This window comes from Nelumbo nucifera, chromosome 2 (assembly GCF_055504915.1).
Source record: "Nelumbo nucifera cultivar China Antique chromosome 2, China Antique-T2T, whole genome shotgun sequence".
NCBI lineage: Eukaryota > Viridiplantae > Streptophyta > Magnoliopsida > Proteales > Nelumbonaceae > Nelumbo > Nelumbo nucifera.
The window spans coordinates 103,355,734-103,373,668 of record NC_142650.1 but is presented as its reverse complement, the minus strand read 5'-3'; the positions used below and the strand labels follow the sequence as shown (position 1 = coordinate 103,373,668).

Below are 17,935 nucleotides of genomic sequence, written 5' to 3'. Positions count from 1 at the left end.
ACAAATCAAATTGATTCGGTGTAGGGTTACGATATTATTGTAGAAAATGTGAGGTGTTAATCATGATTTTTAAAAACGAATCGGTGACCAAATTGGTCAAGGGTCCATTTATCGGTTCGAACAGTCTGATTATTCGTTTTGAATAGCCGATTGGTTCTGACAAAAAAATGAAAAACGGTTTAAACCATTCAAACGGTTAACCAACCGATTCAGTGGTTTGCTAATCAAAATCAACATTTTTTAGAGAAAAAGCGGTTTTGAAGGAAAATGGAATCTATCAGATGACCGATTTCCAGCTTTTCCAGTCCAGTCCGATTTTGAAAACAGTAGTGCTAACTAATCCCTAAGGCTATGGGAAAATTTGTTTGACGGTTCAGACTATCAATTTTGACCGTTAGTAATAGTATCAATGAAGTAAGGTGTTGTTTGGATAGATTTTTAAAAAGTAAGAAAAAATAATGGTCGAATTTATGTAGTGTATCAGCCCGTATTAACTAATTTGTATCAGTTTCCCATTGATATGAAATACAGGAAGTTTTGGGGTGAGACTTGTTTCAAGAGGTAGTCAGGCCTTATATCTACCCCTGAACATGTTTAAAATAAAACTAAAAAAATAAAAGCACATTATTTTAAAGCCCAGTCTTTCTTATTATGTCCTATTAGTGTATCAATACTTTAAACTTTCAAGAAAAAACATGATTTTGCTTTTGTTGTGTATGCTTTATATTGTGAGTTTGTGACTTTTGTATTTTGAAAAAAGCACTAAAAACATCCAAACTATAGTCAGCTTTTGATACTTCTTATTTTTGGGTTTAAAATTATTTATAATTTTTTAAATGTATCAAGGACAATGTGATATTTAAACCCCCACGACGCGATTAAATATATGAATTGTCATATGTATTTGATAATACATGTGCCAATCCATTACATAACAATATAATGTATTTAATAGCATTAAAAATATATTCAATGACATGTATATTCCACATGACAATTAATATAGATGTTATGTAATATTTGAATATATTGAATGACATGTGTATATCACATAACAATATATATAAATGTGACGTGGCATTCTAAATCTACAATATTTTTTTAATCTATATATTAATTTTATTTTAAAAAGTAAACTTCTAAAATTTTTTCATCTAAAATCATATCACAGTAAAATATGAATTACAACTTCTCGAGGGCCCGTTGGCTGTTGACACTCCAACCTGTACAATTTAAAAACAGCGAAAGCTATCTTCGGGACCGACTAGCGACTCCTTTTTGTCTTTTCTGGAACAAGAATCCAGCAAAGACGCAAAATAAGAATTCCGTAAACGCCACCGGATATGCTACAAATAGTACGTGTAAAACAGGCTTACATGAGCCAATCAGAATAACACACGTCAGCCCGTTTTACACGTGTTGTTTGCAGATGATCCAGAGACGTAGAAGGCATTCTTGGAGTTACTGAGTTCTGAGTTCTGAGTTCTAACTTCTAACATGGAACAGAGCGCCAGAGCGGTCAGATAATTTGGCGCGCGAAAGGCGGTAAGCATTTACTATGCACCCACAAATCTGCCTACAATGACCGAAGACCACTAATTCTTCGTCATTGATTGCCCGAATAAGAAAAGAGAGTAAAATCAATCAATAATAAACCAATTCAAACTAATAATTCAGTTCAAATCTTTCAACTCAGAGGATGAAAGGTCTAGAATAGACGATAGAGCACAGATGTCTGCATCTCCATTCCACCATGGACATAGTTTCTTCTTCTTTTTGTTCGACTTCTCCTCGTACATAAGCCCAATACCCAATATGAGAAGCTAAGCTTAACTTCGGTACTATCTGGTTTGGATAGATTTGTTGGTTTTGTGGGGGAGATCGTTAGAGGAAGAATGGAGGGGAGTAGGGAGGTGAAAAAACCATTGCTATCGACCATGGAGGGGGAGGGGCAAAAGCCCGCCAACGTTAACCGACGAAAATCGAGACGGTTATCGGTGAATTCACTCAGGGCCGATTTCCTGTGCAGGTTGCCGAATAAGGTGAAGTCGGCAATTGATCCCGAGAACCCTTATCGCGCTGATTTTTCCAGAACAACTTCCTTGTTGGAAGGTGAGGTCTTTCGTGCCTTTTGTTCTACTCTGTTCTTTGGTCCTTTGTAATGGTACATGGCTTTGTTTCTTAAATCGTTTCGTATTCACATGGCTTCCAAGAGGTTGCTCCTTTGTCTCACTTGTTCTATATCTGCACTTATAATTCGATGTTTCTTTCTCAAGTTGAGGCTATTCTAACTGCTTACAATTAAAAAATTGGCTATTGGGTAATTGGTTTTATATTGAGCAGTACTGTAGTTCAAGTTTTTTAGTGACTGCTGCTCTGGTTGAACTTCTTCTCTCTGTTAACCCCCAATGGATAATTTATTTCAAAAGGTTATAGATTCTCAAAAGGCTTCAGTGTTTGGTTCTATGGTGAAATCTCGAGCCGAGAAGTGTGAGGACGCGGGTTTGAGTCTGAGAGAGGCCACTTTGTGCAAGAAAACGCCCAAGGTTAGTCATCAGGAATTCCTTAATGGAGTTTCAGTTCCCAAGTGACTATGGTTGGTAGGTCTATCACCAACACAGTTGGATTCACGGAATTTTGGAAAAAGTCGTTCTGCTGATATTCTATCTGTCATGGGTGTTTCAAAGTGTTTATTGAACCTCAGCAGGCCTGGAGTTGTTTTGGAGAGGCATTCTATCTCATGCTTGTCTCTGTTTATTGAAACCCTCTGGTACTTAGTTGGGTATGACATTCAGGACCAAGGGATTCAATGTATTTATTTATCCATTTTGTAGATTCTGTCAAATATACAATGAGGAAGAACTGTGAAGCAAAATATTGAGAAGTTGCAGTGTTCAGGATTAGGAGGTTATATTCTCTCTTGTATCTAATAGATCCACTCTTTAAGCTCCACTTATTTTAGTTTAAAATGGACAAAAAAATTAATGCTGAAACATTTGAGCTATGTTTTTGCTGCAAAAGAGGAAATAATAACTAAAATATTTTAACCTGGAGAAATTTCCATCCATTATACAGAGAAACATAGCATGTGTATTGTTATTAAACAATTTTTTTTTAACATTTTGTAGTTGTCATTATTTGAGTATGCATTTTTCAGACTGAAAAACCTTTGTTCAGTTCATCTTTTCACTCCCGATAAAAAAGTTCAAATTTAATGAATTTGAGCTACTGTTGTCACTTTCCTGCACTTTTTATGTGGAATAGTGGAATTTCATGAATTTTTATGGTAGAGATCACGTACACATCCTACATTGGTTAAATTGGACACATGTGACAACTGTATTGCCAATACTTCTTGGCTCTTCTCTTAGATTATATGCATCACTGGTAGCTTTGCAGTCACCACCAGAACCAACCTTTCTAGAAAGCAAGGTTACTCTTGGTTGTAGAATTTCTTGCAGCTAACAAATCGTTGGCTTTCTGTCGTTGAAGGAGCTTCACATAGGCTGTATTTAAAGATGTGTCTTGTCATATTAGTGATACTCTTTTGCTTGTAAATCCTACTTATCATGAGTTCATTGGGTGCTTGTAGTTTTGCTCAAATTTAATTTGTTCATTCTTTCTGATTGTCTTTTCTTCCTGATGTGGATGCAATTATGTTGATAATTATTGGACCCCTGTAATTTACCAATAAATATAGATTATGGTGCTTTTTCTGAGTATGTTAAAATTTCTATGTAATTAAATATCAGAAATGAACTGAGATGTTGATTGTATTCAAAGAAATTTCTACTTCATATCTTTCTATTGTTCTTGTCTTGTACCTAATTTAAACCCTTCCTGGTCATTTTAGGAGAAAAGGAATATTATGAAAAACAATTCTCTACATTGCGATCATTTGAAGAAGTTGATTCCTTAGGGATGACCAATGGCATTGATGAAGATCAACTTCGTGAGGAACAAGCCCAACAAGAAAGAGCAATGAAGATCTCTAATTATGCTAACATCTTTTTGCTGGCATTTAAAGTATTTATATATTTTCCTTTGTTAACTCCATGTTATAACCCTGAAAGTTTTTCCCTAGAATTCCTAGCATACAACCTTTCTAGATTTTCTAACACCCCTCGCCACCAACTTGTATGATATGTTGATGCAGTTAACTGATTGTGCAGTTTGCAAGCTTTGGCTCTTTGAACTGATTATTTCTCTATTACAATGTGCAGCTCTATGCCACAATAAAAAGTGGATCATTAGCTATTGCTGCATCAACATTAGACTCTTTACTGGATCTCATGGCTGGTGGCATTCTGTGGTTTACACACTTATCAATGAAAAATATCAATATATACAAATACCCTATTGGAAAGTTGAGGGTGCAACCTGTAGGGATTATCATTTTTGCAGCTATCATGGCTACTCTTGGTATGGTTATCTACATTAGATGGTTATGGGTTTGTAGTGAATTGAGAGGCAAATATTGAACAATTATTTTCTAATAATGCACCAATTTTTAAATTCATGTAAGTATGGAATTATACCAGCAGTTCTTTTATATATGGATTTTTTATTAATAGAATAAGTTGGTGATTATCAATTTCCTTTATCTGTAAAAATATCAATGAAATCCAATTATTCCAATTGTTTATTTAATCTTCTGACTTATTTTTCTGCCTAATAATATTGAACAATGTCTTGTATGATAGATGCTTATGAGAACCAATGCCCATAAGCTGCTACTTAGAATGATTCCCTGCTGTATCATGAAAATAACATAACTCCCTTAATTTCTTAAAAGACCCCAGCTATTGGATTCTACCATTAAATCCACAACTTCTATTTTAGTAAAAGGACAAAATTAACCCTAGAATTGCCAAAAGATCTTTCTGCATTGCAATATCTAGTGCCATACCTGATACCCCCATTGGATCCTGCTCAAGATTGATGAGACCTTTCTCTGGTTCAAGAGCCACGGTACTGTTTGTCAAAAATACCCCTCATTTTCCTTCTCCAATAACCATTCTTTATTGTTAGACTTCTCTTCTTTTGAACCTTTCTTGCCTAGTACATCCAAGAATATTCATGAATCTTCCCTTGTTTTCTTGGTTCTTTGTTTTTTGCTTATCTATAAAAGCAACCAAATATATCTGGTTGACTAGTGGAAAAGTCTTACAGATCTCACATGGTGGGTAAGAAGTGGTTTCAGATATTAAATAGGGGAAAGTATCGAGTACATGTATGAAACTCAGATTTGTAGTGCTTAATAGGAGAAGAAAGCTTAAGAGAATGAGAAAATAAATAGATTTAATATATAATAGTGGGAAAGAGGAGTTAAATAAGAATTGAGATTACAGCAGAGAATAGTTGTAGCAAAAAGAAAAGAATAGAGGAAAGGAGAACAGAACAGGAGAAGAGAGAGATACAGGGAAGATTATGGTGGTAGAATATATTAAACATTTTTTATTTCACCATAAATCACCTTATTAGGGATGACAATGGAGCTGGTTTAGTACAGGTTGGGCTTTAACCTAAATCCTACCCAACTTAACCATCAACCATCTTTCCCCGTAAATAGAGAAGGTCAGGGCATGAAGTGGAGAAAGAAAAAACAAAAATGCTAGTAGAAATATAATAAATTAAAAATGATGTAGAACAAAAGATATAACACCTGATATCATCATTAAAAACGGTTAATGCCTATATGATACACTTCAAATGCTTATGGCACAACAAATACACCTTAACCCAACCTGATCTGAATTTTTGGGGGTTGTAAGAGAGACAGAACCTTAGATTTTAGTGAGTCCCCATGTCCAATCGGTCCTGAGTACATTGCTACCACCACAACTTCTTCATTTCTAAAGACTCTCCCAATTACTAAAGGTCCAGGGTTACCTAAAGAGCTTTCATCAAAGTTCAGTTTCACATTGTTATGTGAAGGGGGTTTCCACTCTAGCACAACTATGTCCTTCACAATTGTGGATTTTTTCACTGCTTCCCATGATCCAAAGATGTCATCCACCAAGAAAGTTTTGAAAACTTCGCTTGTTCTCACCCTATGTGCCACCTTCACCTTTATATTATTTATTATGTATTCTCTTTAGCTGTACGCCTGTACCTCTCCATGAAATTCCACCCATTTCTTTCTTCCCAGATGGTCTACACCAGAGCTGTTCTCATACCTGTGCTCTAAGCAACTGAGCCAGTATAAAATGGAATGGAATGCCTACACTGCAAGTTGTTAATTTAATATCATAAAGTATGAATAGAGTGTAAGTAAAAAGCTGGAAGGCTTGATGCAAAAAAAAAAAAAAATTGAATACAAGGCTACCCAAGGCCACAGGTAAATATTGCACAAGAAAGACAAAAAATAGCTCCTAGCTAGGCAGAGTTATACCCTAGTACAGCTCACTGCTTGCTACTTCCTCCCTTGCTTGACTGTCAATATTCAATTTGAACAATCTAGAAATGAATAGAATGAGGACTGTTTCCATTTACTAATATCTTGCTCCCTTGCTGCAGCTTTATGGAGTTGGAGCTTTAGTTTATTTGATAGTAGGTGGATTCCGCTATCTGATGTAAGTTTGCTGTTTAATCCATCCACTATCGCGTGGCATATGAGAAGAGGTAAAATCATGTGGAGATATATCAGGGCAACTATCTTATGGATTATTTGGGAGGAAAGGAATGCTAGAATATTCCTAGAGAAGGAAAGAAGCTTGGCTGAAGTTAAGGACTGTATTTTAACAAGAGCAATCCATTGGCTGAAGACTTTGGTTATGTTTTCCGATTTCTCATTTGATGACCTTTGGAGGAATTGGTCAGCAGTGGCTAATACCTCCACTAAGAAGAACAGAAGTGTGATAGAATGGAAACCTCCTCCAAAAGGTGTCATTAAATTAAACTTTGATGGGAGCAGCCAAGGCAACCCTGGGCCTTTGGGTGTAGGGGATGTGCTAAGGAATTAGGACAGCAACATTATTTCCTTATTCTCAGGACCGGTGGGAGTGGGAGACTCTACAAGGGCAGAAATACTAGCTGCTATACAAGGGATCCAGATTGCCAATCAGCTTTGGGTGGAACATCTTCTAATTGAAGGGGATTCTCAGGTGGTAATAGCCTAATAGGGTGGCTTTTAAACCCGGATGCTGTCATTTGGGGCTATAGAGACCTCAAAAAAGTGAAGTAGCTAACTAGTAATTTGAGAGTTGATGATGTTAAATGGGTAAGCAGGTTGGAAAATACTATGGCTGATTCTTTGGCCAAACATGGGGTTTCGAAGGAAGGTCTTTTTTGTGCTATCTTGTAACTTGTTCTAGTGAATTGGAAAGCTGTATTTAACTAGTATGGAGAGGTTGCATTTCATGCCTCTCCTTGGGAAGCTTGTACTCTATTACCTTTGGTGATTAATAAAATTCATAATTGTATAAAAAAAAATGAATAGAATAAGGGGTTTACTATTGTTATCAAAGGTACTCTATCTAATTTGATAGCTGATATCCAAGATCCCCAGATCTGTCCCACATCAAACCTATCACATTTTAAGTCTCCCCCAAATAAGGATCTCCTAATAGCCCATAGAAACTAAAATCTAAACCTTCAATAACAAATAATAGCTCAACTCTTACAGAATCACCTATGCCTATTAGTCTAACAGATGCTGGCAATTACCTAAAAATGGTCCTAGCTATTTGGCCTTGGGGTCTTGGGAGGGGTAAACTGGATAAAGACCTAACATTTTACTCTTTTTTTTTTGGCACAAGGTGGCTACTCTCAGACTTAAACCTGCATTCTCACACTTGTCAGCCCAAGATCTTACAACCATAAATTCTACGTTCTTAATTGTCCAACCCTAGATGGTCTAGATTTCCTAGAAATCATTCATCAAAGTTTAGTTTAATAGAATTCTATCTAGAGAGTGAAAACATTAGGACTCTATCTTCTCTGTGAGATGAGGATTTGGTCAAAGTAATCCATTCTCTAATGATCAGATTTGCTCCAACTCTCTGAAAACTTTCCAAGGCATGTGGTTTATTACTCTGATATTGATTAACTGAATTGCACTGATTTTGCCCTACTATAGAGTATGCAATAATTATATCTGTATTCTCTTATTCCTAGAATTGAGGACTAAGAGACTTACTTATGACTTCTGCTGAAAGTTTTCTAGATTCTGAGGAGCAGAGGTTTTGATACCAAAAGGAGAGAAGTGGTTTGAAACGTAAAGATGCATTGAATGAAAAGGTGGTTCACTTACTCATCATGAAGAGCGGGCAATAAGCATGAGGAGACAACATCATGCTTCTATTTTCATCAGATTTTATTAAAAAGTCACAAAGAGAACTATAATATCTGTTCAAACACACTTCAATTCTAGAGCTGCTCATTTCCCACAGAACTAAATGCTCATGAATTTCATTAAACTTGGCAAATAATGTGTATCTTGTTCTTGTTGTTGGTGATGCTTATTATTGTTGTTGAAGTTATTGTTATTGTTATTTCTACTAGTACTAGTAGGCTAGTAGCATTATATTGCTTTTATCATTTCTAAGATTGTAAGTACTTGTTTTCTTTACTTAGGCTCTTTTTCCTGTGGTATTGAACATGTCATGAATGGCTTTTTCTTGATAGACATATATCACTACTCTGAGTTTAAGGCAAGAACTCCTTAAAGCAATGCTGAGGTCCCCATACATATTATTTGCAGGCTTTCAGGTTCTCATCCAGGCTGTAGAACAACTGATTAAAGATGAACCTTCTGAAAAGATGAGCTCAGAGAAACTGGCATGGTTATATGGAATCATGTTGTCTGCTACAGTGATAAAACTTGCCCTTTGGATTTATTGCAGAAGCTCAGGAAACCAGATTGTTCGTGCCTATGCAAAGGTTTCCCCTTTAAATGTCAATTTGAGGGTTCTACTTATTTTCATTCTGCTTTCAAATACACCAAATTTTATAACTTCTTGACCAAAAATTTATTTTTTGTTAACTAATTATGCCCCCAGGATCACTTTTTCGATGTGGTAACTAATGTAGTAGGCTTAGTTGCTGCTGTTCTTGGTGACAAGTTCTACTGGTGGATCGATCCTGCTGGAGCTATTATTCTTGCAATTTATACAATCACAAATTGGTCTGGAACTGTTCTGGAAAATGCAGGTCTCTCTCTCTCTCTCTGGAACTGTTCTGGAACTCTCTCTCTCTGTGCATGTGTTTCTGTGTTTGTTTATTGTGTGCGAGGAGTTAATACAAACACAGAGATATAATTTTTCTCCAAAATTAAATCCTACTGCAAGATTCTTAATAACTCCACAGTAGCTTATTTAATTTCCGTTTTAGATTGTCTTCTCCTCTGTGTGTGTATGTTTGTTTATTGTGTGTAAGGAGTTAAGGGGAAAACACAAAGACATACAATGTTTCTCCAAAATTAAATCCTCCTACGAGATTCTTAATAATTTCACAGTAGTTTATTTAATTTCCCTTTTAGATTCTCTTCTCCTTTCTAAAGTTCAAGAAACCAGCCAACCGAAGCTTTTAGTTATCTATTTTCCTTCTTGCTGTAAGAACTTTGTGACATTGGTGTGGAATCATGGAAATAAACTGTGGAAGAAGAAAAAAAGTTTCTTCATGTTCTTGAATCGGTGACAGTTGTATAATTTCTGGATAATTTGGATTTTGGTATTTTTTGAGTTTTTTTAGTTCAGTTTCCAATTTGTTGTTGGTGTCTTAGTATTAGAGTCGTTTGCCCTAAATGGTCATAGTAATTTAAAGAGTCGTATAAGAATGTTTTAGAATTTTGATAATGCAACCATGTCTTTAGCCTATTTCTTCATGGGCCAAAACTTCTCTGTTTTAAATAATCTTGGTGTCATTAGATACGAGTTATCTATCCAATTAGACCAAGATCTTGTAAATTTAATGTAATTTGATAGAGCTATGGATATTTTACTGATAAGGTGTCACTTTGTTATGGTACTTGAGTCTTTCTATTTTCTTGGTCTATCATGAAACTGTTTTTATTCATATAGTTATAGTAGAATGAGTAGTGAGTATTTAGAGTTATTTTGGGAGTCTAAGAAATGCGTAAGGGGGATAACTAATTCCTCTTCCTAGAGTCAATAAATATATTTTCTGTAAATTAGCTGGTTCTGAATTTGATTATGGAATAACAATTTGAATCGATTTGTTCTCTTTTCTTTCTCTCTCTCTTCCACAAAGCTGTAACCTCTTTTTTTTTGTCCTCTTTCTATTCTAAATTCTACATCTAAAGTCATTGTACTTCTCTGTTTTTGATCTGATTTCCCTTTGCTTCCCACCATGTAATCCTAGGACTTTTCTCCTTACCATCCTATATTACTTTGATTCTTTAAAGGGCCTGCAATGACTGAAAAACAGATATACTGTGGAAAAGTTTACACAACAACATTGACAGGACTAGAAGTTCTGAAAATTTGCCCAAATTCTTATTAGACTGATCTTCGAAGTAGAAATAAAAGTAATTTTCCTTCAACTCAAAATAAATGACAAAACAACTGTCGTTTTTTTCTTATTCAACTTTTCTGCAAGAATGAATCTTTCTCAAAGAGCTTCCAATAGATTTTTCATTTTGAAGTTAGGAAATAGCAATTTTCAACTTTTCTTATTCAAAAACTTTCAAGAATGATTTCTTATGTATCTAATCAAATTGTTTATTTACTATGATCAGTGAGTTTTAATGTGAGAAAATATGTGATTGATATTAATTGACTAATTAATGTGATGATTTTTTATTTAGAGTTGAAAACCTCAGTGATTAGAATGAAATCAGCATGGTTTGGAGATTGATTTTCAGAAAATGAAAGCTATTACAAATTTACTATTTTGACTAATTGCTTTTTGGTACACAACACTCTTGAGCTGTCTCCCTAATCCATTTCTCTTATTATTTTTCTATGGTACTTTTCGATGCAGTTTCTCTGGTGGGACAATCAGCCCCTCCTGAAGTATTGCAGAAATTGACATACTTGGTCTTAAGGCACCATCCTCAAATCAAGCGTGTTGACACGGTCAGGGCCTACACCTTTGGTGTTCTTTACTTTGTAGAGGTCAGTTGAGTGAAAGACTTCTAGTCGTGTAATTTATTTACTTGTTTGGTTAATTTCAAGACTTATAAAGAGTCTGGGTCTGCTGTGTTACACCATTCTGTGGACTGGGCTGGTGTCCCCAATCAGATCCAGACACATTTTATCTCATATCTGTAGAGCATTCTAATGTGTATATACAAATTTATGATGCCGGAAACACTTTGACCAATCAAAACCCCATGAATTTTGATGAAAACCCACCTCATTACCACTTTTATGATGTCATGGATGGGTTCTCTCTCTCTCTCTCTCTCTCTCTCTCTCTCTCGTGCGATGCACGAGAAAATCTGAAAGATTGAATAATTTTATTTACTATTAATTAATTGATAAATTAATAATCAAAATTTATTGTTAATTAACTATAAGCATCCAAAGTTATTGTTAATATTTAAAATTTTAATAATTGTATTTTTCATTTAATGTTGATTTATAGAAAATAGTTATTGTTAATTTAATATGAACAAATATTTTTAATAAATTTTGATGATGTGCGATCTAGCGGCTCCCGGCTGGTTGATGACTCAGAAGCTGAGCTAGAGAATTCCTTACTGGAAGGTGACTCAGATGCCGAGTTGAGTAAGGCCGAATTAGAAGATAGCTCGGATGTCAAACTATATAATGGAGAGCTGTGTAATTTTCTAGGAGACCTACAGTGAAACAAAATTAGAGTGCCCGGGTTTCTTTACCCGGGGTGGGCACTCCAATGCTTAAATCAATGAATTGGAGATTTTTGAGAAAGCTAAAAGTAAGAGAGCTAGAGAGCTACGAGAACTAAATTGCACATGTACCTTGTGAGATTGGAGGTGAGGCCTATATATAGGTGTTGTTTGGCATGGGCTTCACGCACGACGTTCGAGATCTCTGGGAGGTCATGGCTGGCCAGGCCGAAGTCTTTGGAGTTAGTGGCTAATGTAGACCAGGCTTTGTGCCTCCGAAACATTCGGTGCAGGAGCTGACTTCCGGAAGACCCAGGAGTGACGGGATTCACACACAGAGGAGGTTGGCAAGCACATCTCACAGGTCGCCACATGGACCTCAGTCGAGTCGACAAGTCCTCAAGGGAGGTCGCTCCTCGCATCGAGGTCACTTGGACCAGTAACAACGAGGTACCACAGGTCGGCCCTGGACAAGGTGTTCCTAGCCACCTTACCAAGGTTCCCAAGTTGTAAATGAGGTTGCCAGCTAGGACTCCAGTTAGTCGGCGGAGGTAGGTTGCCAGGTTGGATTTCAGCTAAGGCAAATCATCGCCTACATGGTGTTGCGGTGTCGTCCAACTGCTCTGAAATGCCACATGTCACGATGCCAGTGGAGGGCCAAATCTGCCCTCATCAATTGCCCCCACTCCCGAGATGAGGTCAGCTCGGCGAAGGGAGTAGCTTGTTGCATGTTCTTTGGTCCGGAATGACTAGTTCGATGAGCTCGTAGGCATTGGTCCAGTTCGCTCCCCAAGTCGGAAGTCTTAAGGCTTAAATGTAGCCTTATGCAGGATTTCACCGTCTTGATTATCGAGGCACAGGAGCGAACTCATCTCCTCGAGGAGAGGCGGAGCAGGCACCCCGAGGACATCTACCTTATTAGGGATGCAACCGTCAAGGAGTTCTACAATTTGGCCAAATACCTCAAGAGCAAAGTTTGTCATGTCGTCCTCGAGGGGCTTCCAACTGCATGACTGCCTCATCAGGTCACTCCACTTACGTAGACTACAACACAATGTCCTTCATGTCGGTCCTCGAAGGAGTAGCCGACAAGGTCGATGCGGAGCCTAAAACCGAGGTGGAGGATGACTGTGAAGAAATTGGCCAAGTTTGCATGTCTAATGCAATGCTGAAAGCGAACTAGTCTTCCTTTCTTCCATTTCTCTTCTTTTATCTTTTTTCTCTTTTTTTTTTTTTTTTCAGGTCGACGGTGAGATGTTGACGTCCTTTGAGGTCGATTTAAGCATAGTGGTGGCAGTGCTGCTGAGCTAGATAGATGGGGAGCCGACCTGCTTATATCGGTCTACCCGTTGCCGCCGTGTTTCGTGGTTGGCTTGAGGGGGCCTTAGCTAAAAAGCAGTATGGCTTTTCCTTAGATGGTCGTTCTGTAGTAGCTCTAAATGTGGCTACATCTATGCTATCACGTGGGATTCACTCTCCTAGTTCTACGCTTGCGAGTCAATGCCATACATGTACCGCACCTACTCCTGGAACTGTTGGCCGCCCACTTCTATTGGAGCCATGGGGGGCTCACCTTGAGGGGGTGGCTCTGCTGTTTACGGGTTACCTACTCTCACGAGAACCATAAAAGGTTCGACCTGTGAAGCCGTTCCTCGTTCAGTTAGCTGCCAACTCTCACGGGAGCCATGAACGGCTCGATTAGTAGTGAGGCTTCGCAATTTGGGCTGGGAGACAATTTGGGCCAGATCGCTGAAGCTAGCCCTGGCTAGTGGTTTAGATTCTGCCCCTGTGATAGCTTTGTCAATACGTGTGTTGCTGTCGGTGTTGGACGGTAGGTCGGTGCCACGACTGCACCGCATTAGTTCTCGGAGACGCTAGTCGCTACTCCTATGATAAGTTACAGGGATCTCGACCTGTGGGGGCAGCTCTACTAACTGTAGGTCGCCAACTTGCATGGGAGCCTTAAAAGGCTCAACCCGCAAGGGCGACCGCACAATCCGTTGGCCGCCGACTCCCGCGAAAGCCACGAAGGGCTTGACCTGTAGAGGTGACCTCGCGAAAAAGAGCTGACGAGGCTCATTCGGGGTTATTATCGTTGAGTGCGAATATAGAATGGGTTGTGATCGGCAGGGCGTCTCTACAGTTTGTTAGCCGTCAACTCCCACGGGAACCACGAAGGGCTCGACCTATGGGGGTGGCCTCACTTCAGGGTACATGTCGTCGGTCTGCTGATTGTTCAAGTTGTTCTGCTACTGATTGTTCCGATGTTGTTGGTCGTTCTGTGGTGGCATGAATGCGTCGAACTTCTCCTCCCAAGCACGCATCTAGAGATTCAAGCCACGGACGTACTGCACCAGCTTGTAGAACTGTTGTGCATCAATCCCCGTGGGAACCGCTGACGGCTCAATCGTAGGAAAGGGGGCGTTCACTTGATGCAACGGGAAAGCTGGGTTCAATACCACATACACACCAAGTAGGGTCAATGGTACTGTAAAATTCCCGATAGTTATTGAGGGTAGTTCTGGTCGAACAATGGGTTGCTCCTGCCCCCCAGTGACTTGCATGTTGCTATTGTTGACGTTAGTGGAATTGTTGTTTTTGGAAGAAGCCATTGAGTTTAGTAAGAGTAAAGAAGGTGAGAACTTGGCTTTTTTGTTGCGGTTCCCATAAGTGGCGCCAATTGATGGTACGCGCGATTTATTTCTCAATAGTCTGCTTGCTATCAAGCTTCAGCTCGCACACATAGAGTACTGACTTAAGCATCGGAGTGACCACACCGGGTCCTCTGAGCCTTGTTTCCTTGTAGTTTGACCAGCCAGCTAAGCAACCAACGTCCAAGTTGCCCTCCAGCTAGGAAAATCCAGATTGCACACCATCAAATTTAATTATATTAATCATTTGTAGTAATTTTAATAATTGTTATTATTTTCATTATTTTTTAAATGAAAATTTGATTGACTTTAAATAAATAAAAATAATTAACAATTATATAGGAATGGCAACGGGGCGGGTTCGGGGCAGGGCACCCCATCCCTGTTCCCGCCTCGTAGTAAAGACACTCTACCCCATCCTCACCCTATCCCTAGTGTCAGGTGGGTTCAGGGCAAGGCACCCACTCCCTGTTAGGGACGAGGAATCCTTAAATTTCTTTGCCTTGTCCTCAATGTTGGGAAAATTCAGGGCAAGGCACCCACTCCTCATCAAAGATGGGGAGTCCTCGAATTTTCCCCACCCCATCCTCAATGTTGGGCAGGTTCAAGGCAAGGCACCCACTCCCCATCAACCCAATATTCAATTTGATGACAAATATTATCAAAATGATATATTGAGTATCAGCCCACATGATAGATTTCTAAAAGTACACTAAATTGTCTTTGATTTTCAAAAATGTAATTTTATGAAAATTTTGGAAATTTTATTACATTCAAATTTATTTTTAAATTGCTAGTAAATAATTTATTTCCTTTTCAAATGGTTTAATTATAGAATTACACTAATTTATCTTATATTTCTAATATAAACTGATCAATAATTTCCTTTTTCCAATATTATACTAATTTATCTTAATAATTTGTGTAATTATTGATTCAAATTACAGTTTTCCCTTTCCCATACTCATTTATCTTTAATAATTTTCAATAATTTACAATGAAAATTACATAATTTTTCAATAGTTTTCTAAAATCTATCAAATGTAATAGTTTTTCCTAAAATTTCTAAAATATTCCAATAAATTTTTATAGTTATTTAATATATTTTCAGTAAACTTTCAAAAATTTTATATCTTTTAATTTCCAAAATGTTATTTTACGAAAATGTAATGTGATGAAAACTTTATTACATTTGTGTAATTATGGAGATTTATTGAAAATTATTTTAAATTGTTATTAAATAATTATTTTTATTAGGTAGTTTATTAACAAATTTACACTAATTTATCTCTTATTTTTCGATATAAATTAATTAATAATTTCATTTTCCAGCATTATAATATTTAATTCCCCTATCTGCATTCGGTTTTTAACTATAATTAGTAAGCATGTACGTGCATTTGCACGTGGTAGTATTTCTAAGACAACTATTTATAATTCATTAACATTTTCTGAATGGCTATAAGTGGGTAGTTTCTAAAGTGAGAGTAAAGGACATATATGAACTCTTTATGCATGTTGTATGCTTAGACAAGGGGGATAGAAAACGTCCAATGAAAATTCCAGAAAGAAGGGGCATTCTCTCTTTAATAGATAGTATAGATAATAGCAATAACTAAAATTTTGTACTTTTTGATAATTGTTAAATATAATTATCAACTTTATAGAAGTTAGTTAAAGAGTTTTCAATTCCCAACCCAACTACCTAAAAATATTCCTACGATCTCTCTCCTAAGGTATCTCCTCTAAGCCATTAGGAACTTATCATGTTACCCCACTCCCCAATCAATTCCTAAAATCTCTCCCCCTAATCTATATCCACTCTCTCTCTCATTTAAAATATTCGTTTTAATCAATAAATAGTTAAATACGGTTAATATTTAATCCAACTCATATTCAATGAGTATTAAATAGTGTTATTACCAAAAGTTAAGTAAATTATCAAAAATTAAATGTTCTTATTAGTACTGTTAATAAATTAATAAATATTGTTATTAACTAACTCATCATGACTTTTTAAAGTATTTTGGGTAAATATTGTTATATTCATGTTAATTAACAACATTTTATAGAAATTGAAAACTCTTTAACTAATTTCTATAAAATTGAGAATTATATTTATCAATTATCAAAATGTATAAAATTTTAGTTATTGCTAGTATTATAGTTAATAACCAATGCAGATGGGGGAATGAAATATTATAATGTTCGAAAATGAAAGTACTAATTAATTTATATTGGAAAATAAAAGATAAATTTGTATAATTTTGTTAGTAAACTACTTAATAAAAATAAATATTTAATAACAATTTAAAATAATTTTTAATAAATCTCCATAATTACACAAATGTAATAAAATTTTCATAACATTACATTTTCTTAAAATAACATTTTGGAAATTAAAAGATATAAAATTTTTGGAAGTTTATTTAAAGTATTAAATAATTATTGAAAATTATTGGAATGTTTTGGAAATTTTAGGAAAATTTATTACATTTGATAGATTTTGGAAAACCATTGAAAAATTATGTAATTTTCATTGTAAATTGTTGAAAATTATTATTAGATAGATGAGTATGGGAAAGGGGAAATTGTAATTTGAACCAATAATTGCACAAATTATTAACATAAGTTACTATAAAATTGGAAAAAGGAAATTATTGGTTAGTTTATATTAGAAAATATAAGATAAATTAGTGTAATTCTATAATTAAACCATTTAAAAAGAAATTATTTAATAAAAATTTAAAAACAAATTTTAATGTAATAAATTTTCCTAAAATTACATTTTTGAAAATTAAAGAGAATTTAGTGTACTTTTAGAAATTTACCATGTGACTAATACTTAGTATATCGTTTTGATAATTTTTGTCATCAAATTGATTATTGGGTTGATGGGGAGGGTGCATTGCCTTGAACCCGCCTGACATTGGGGACAAGGTGGCAAAAATTCGAGGATTCTCTATCCTTGATGAAGAGTGGGTGCCTTGTCCTGAATTTGCCCGACATTGAGGACGAGGCGGGGAAATTCGAGGATTCCCTGTCCCTAACGGGGAGTGGGTGCCTTTCCCTAAACCCACCTGATACTAGGGACAGGGCGGGGATAGGGATGGGGTGTCATACCCCGAACCCGCCTCGTTGCCATCCTATATAATTGTTAATTATTAGTGATTAATAAAAATGTTTGCTTTTATAGTTATTTTTATTTATTTAAAGTCAATCAAATTTTCATTTAAAAATAATAACAGTTATTAAAATTACTACAAATGATTAATAAAATTAATTTTATTAAAAAACATGTGTTGATATTAAATTAACAATAATTATTTTCTATAAATCAGCATTAAATGAAAAATGCAATTATTAAAATTTTAAATATTAACAAGAACTTTGAATACTTTTAGGGTCCGTTTGCTTTGCAATAGGGATTGGAATTGGAGTCAAAATCCTTTGGAATCGGAATCGGAATGGTCCATTCCCATAGTCTATTTGATTCAAACACAAATGGGAA

At 36.1% G+C, this 17,935-nt stretch overlaps 1 protein-coding gene across 4 annotated transcripts in view; it reads left to right on the top strand.

Annotated features, from left to right (window-relative positions):
- LOC104587455 (Cation efflux family protein) overlaps positions 1–17,935 on the top strand; it is a 28,626-nt gene that overhangs the window by 8,748 nt on the left and 1,943 nt on the right. The window contains exons 1-6 of one of the 4 annotated variants that reach the window (XM_010245069.3): positions 1,609–2,112; positions 3,854–4,026; positions 4,224–4,422; positions 8,705–8,883; positions 9,003–9,153; positions 10,945–11,078. In XM_010245069.3, coding sequence (XP_010243371.1) covers positions 1,896–2,112; positions 3,854–4,026; positions 4,224–4,422; positions 8,705–8,883; positions 9,003–9,153; positions 10,945–11,078 — 1,053 coding nt within the window. In that variant the 5' untranslated portion in view covers positions 1,609–1,895. Of the gene's footprint in view, positions 1–1,608; positions 2,113–3,853; positions 4,027–4,223; positions 4,423–6,519; positions 7,435–8,704; positions 8,884–9,002; positions 9,154–10,944; positions 11,079–17,935 lie in introns of those variants that run through there. The other 3 variants (XM_010245071.3, XM_010245070.3, XM_088898606.1) reach the window with 3 other exon arrangements.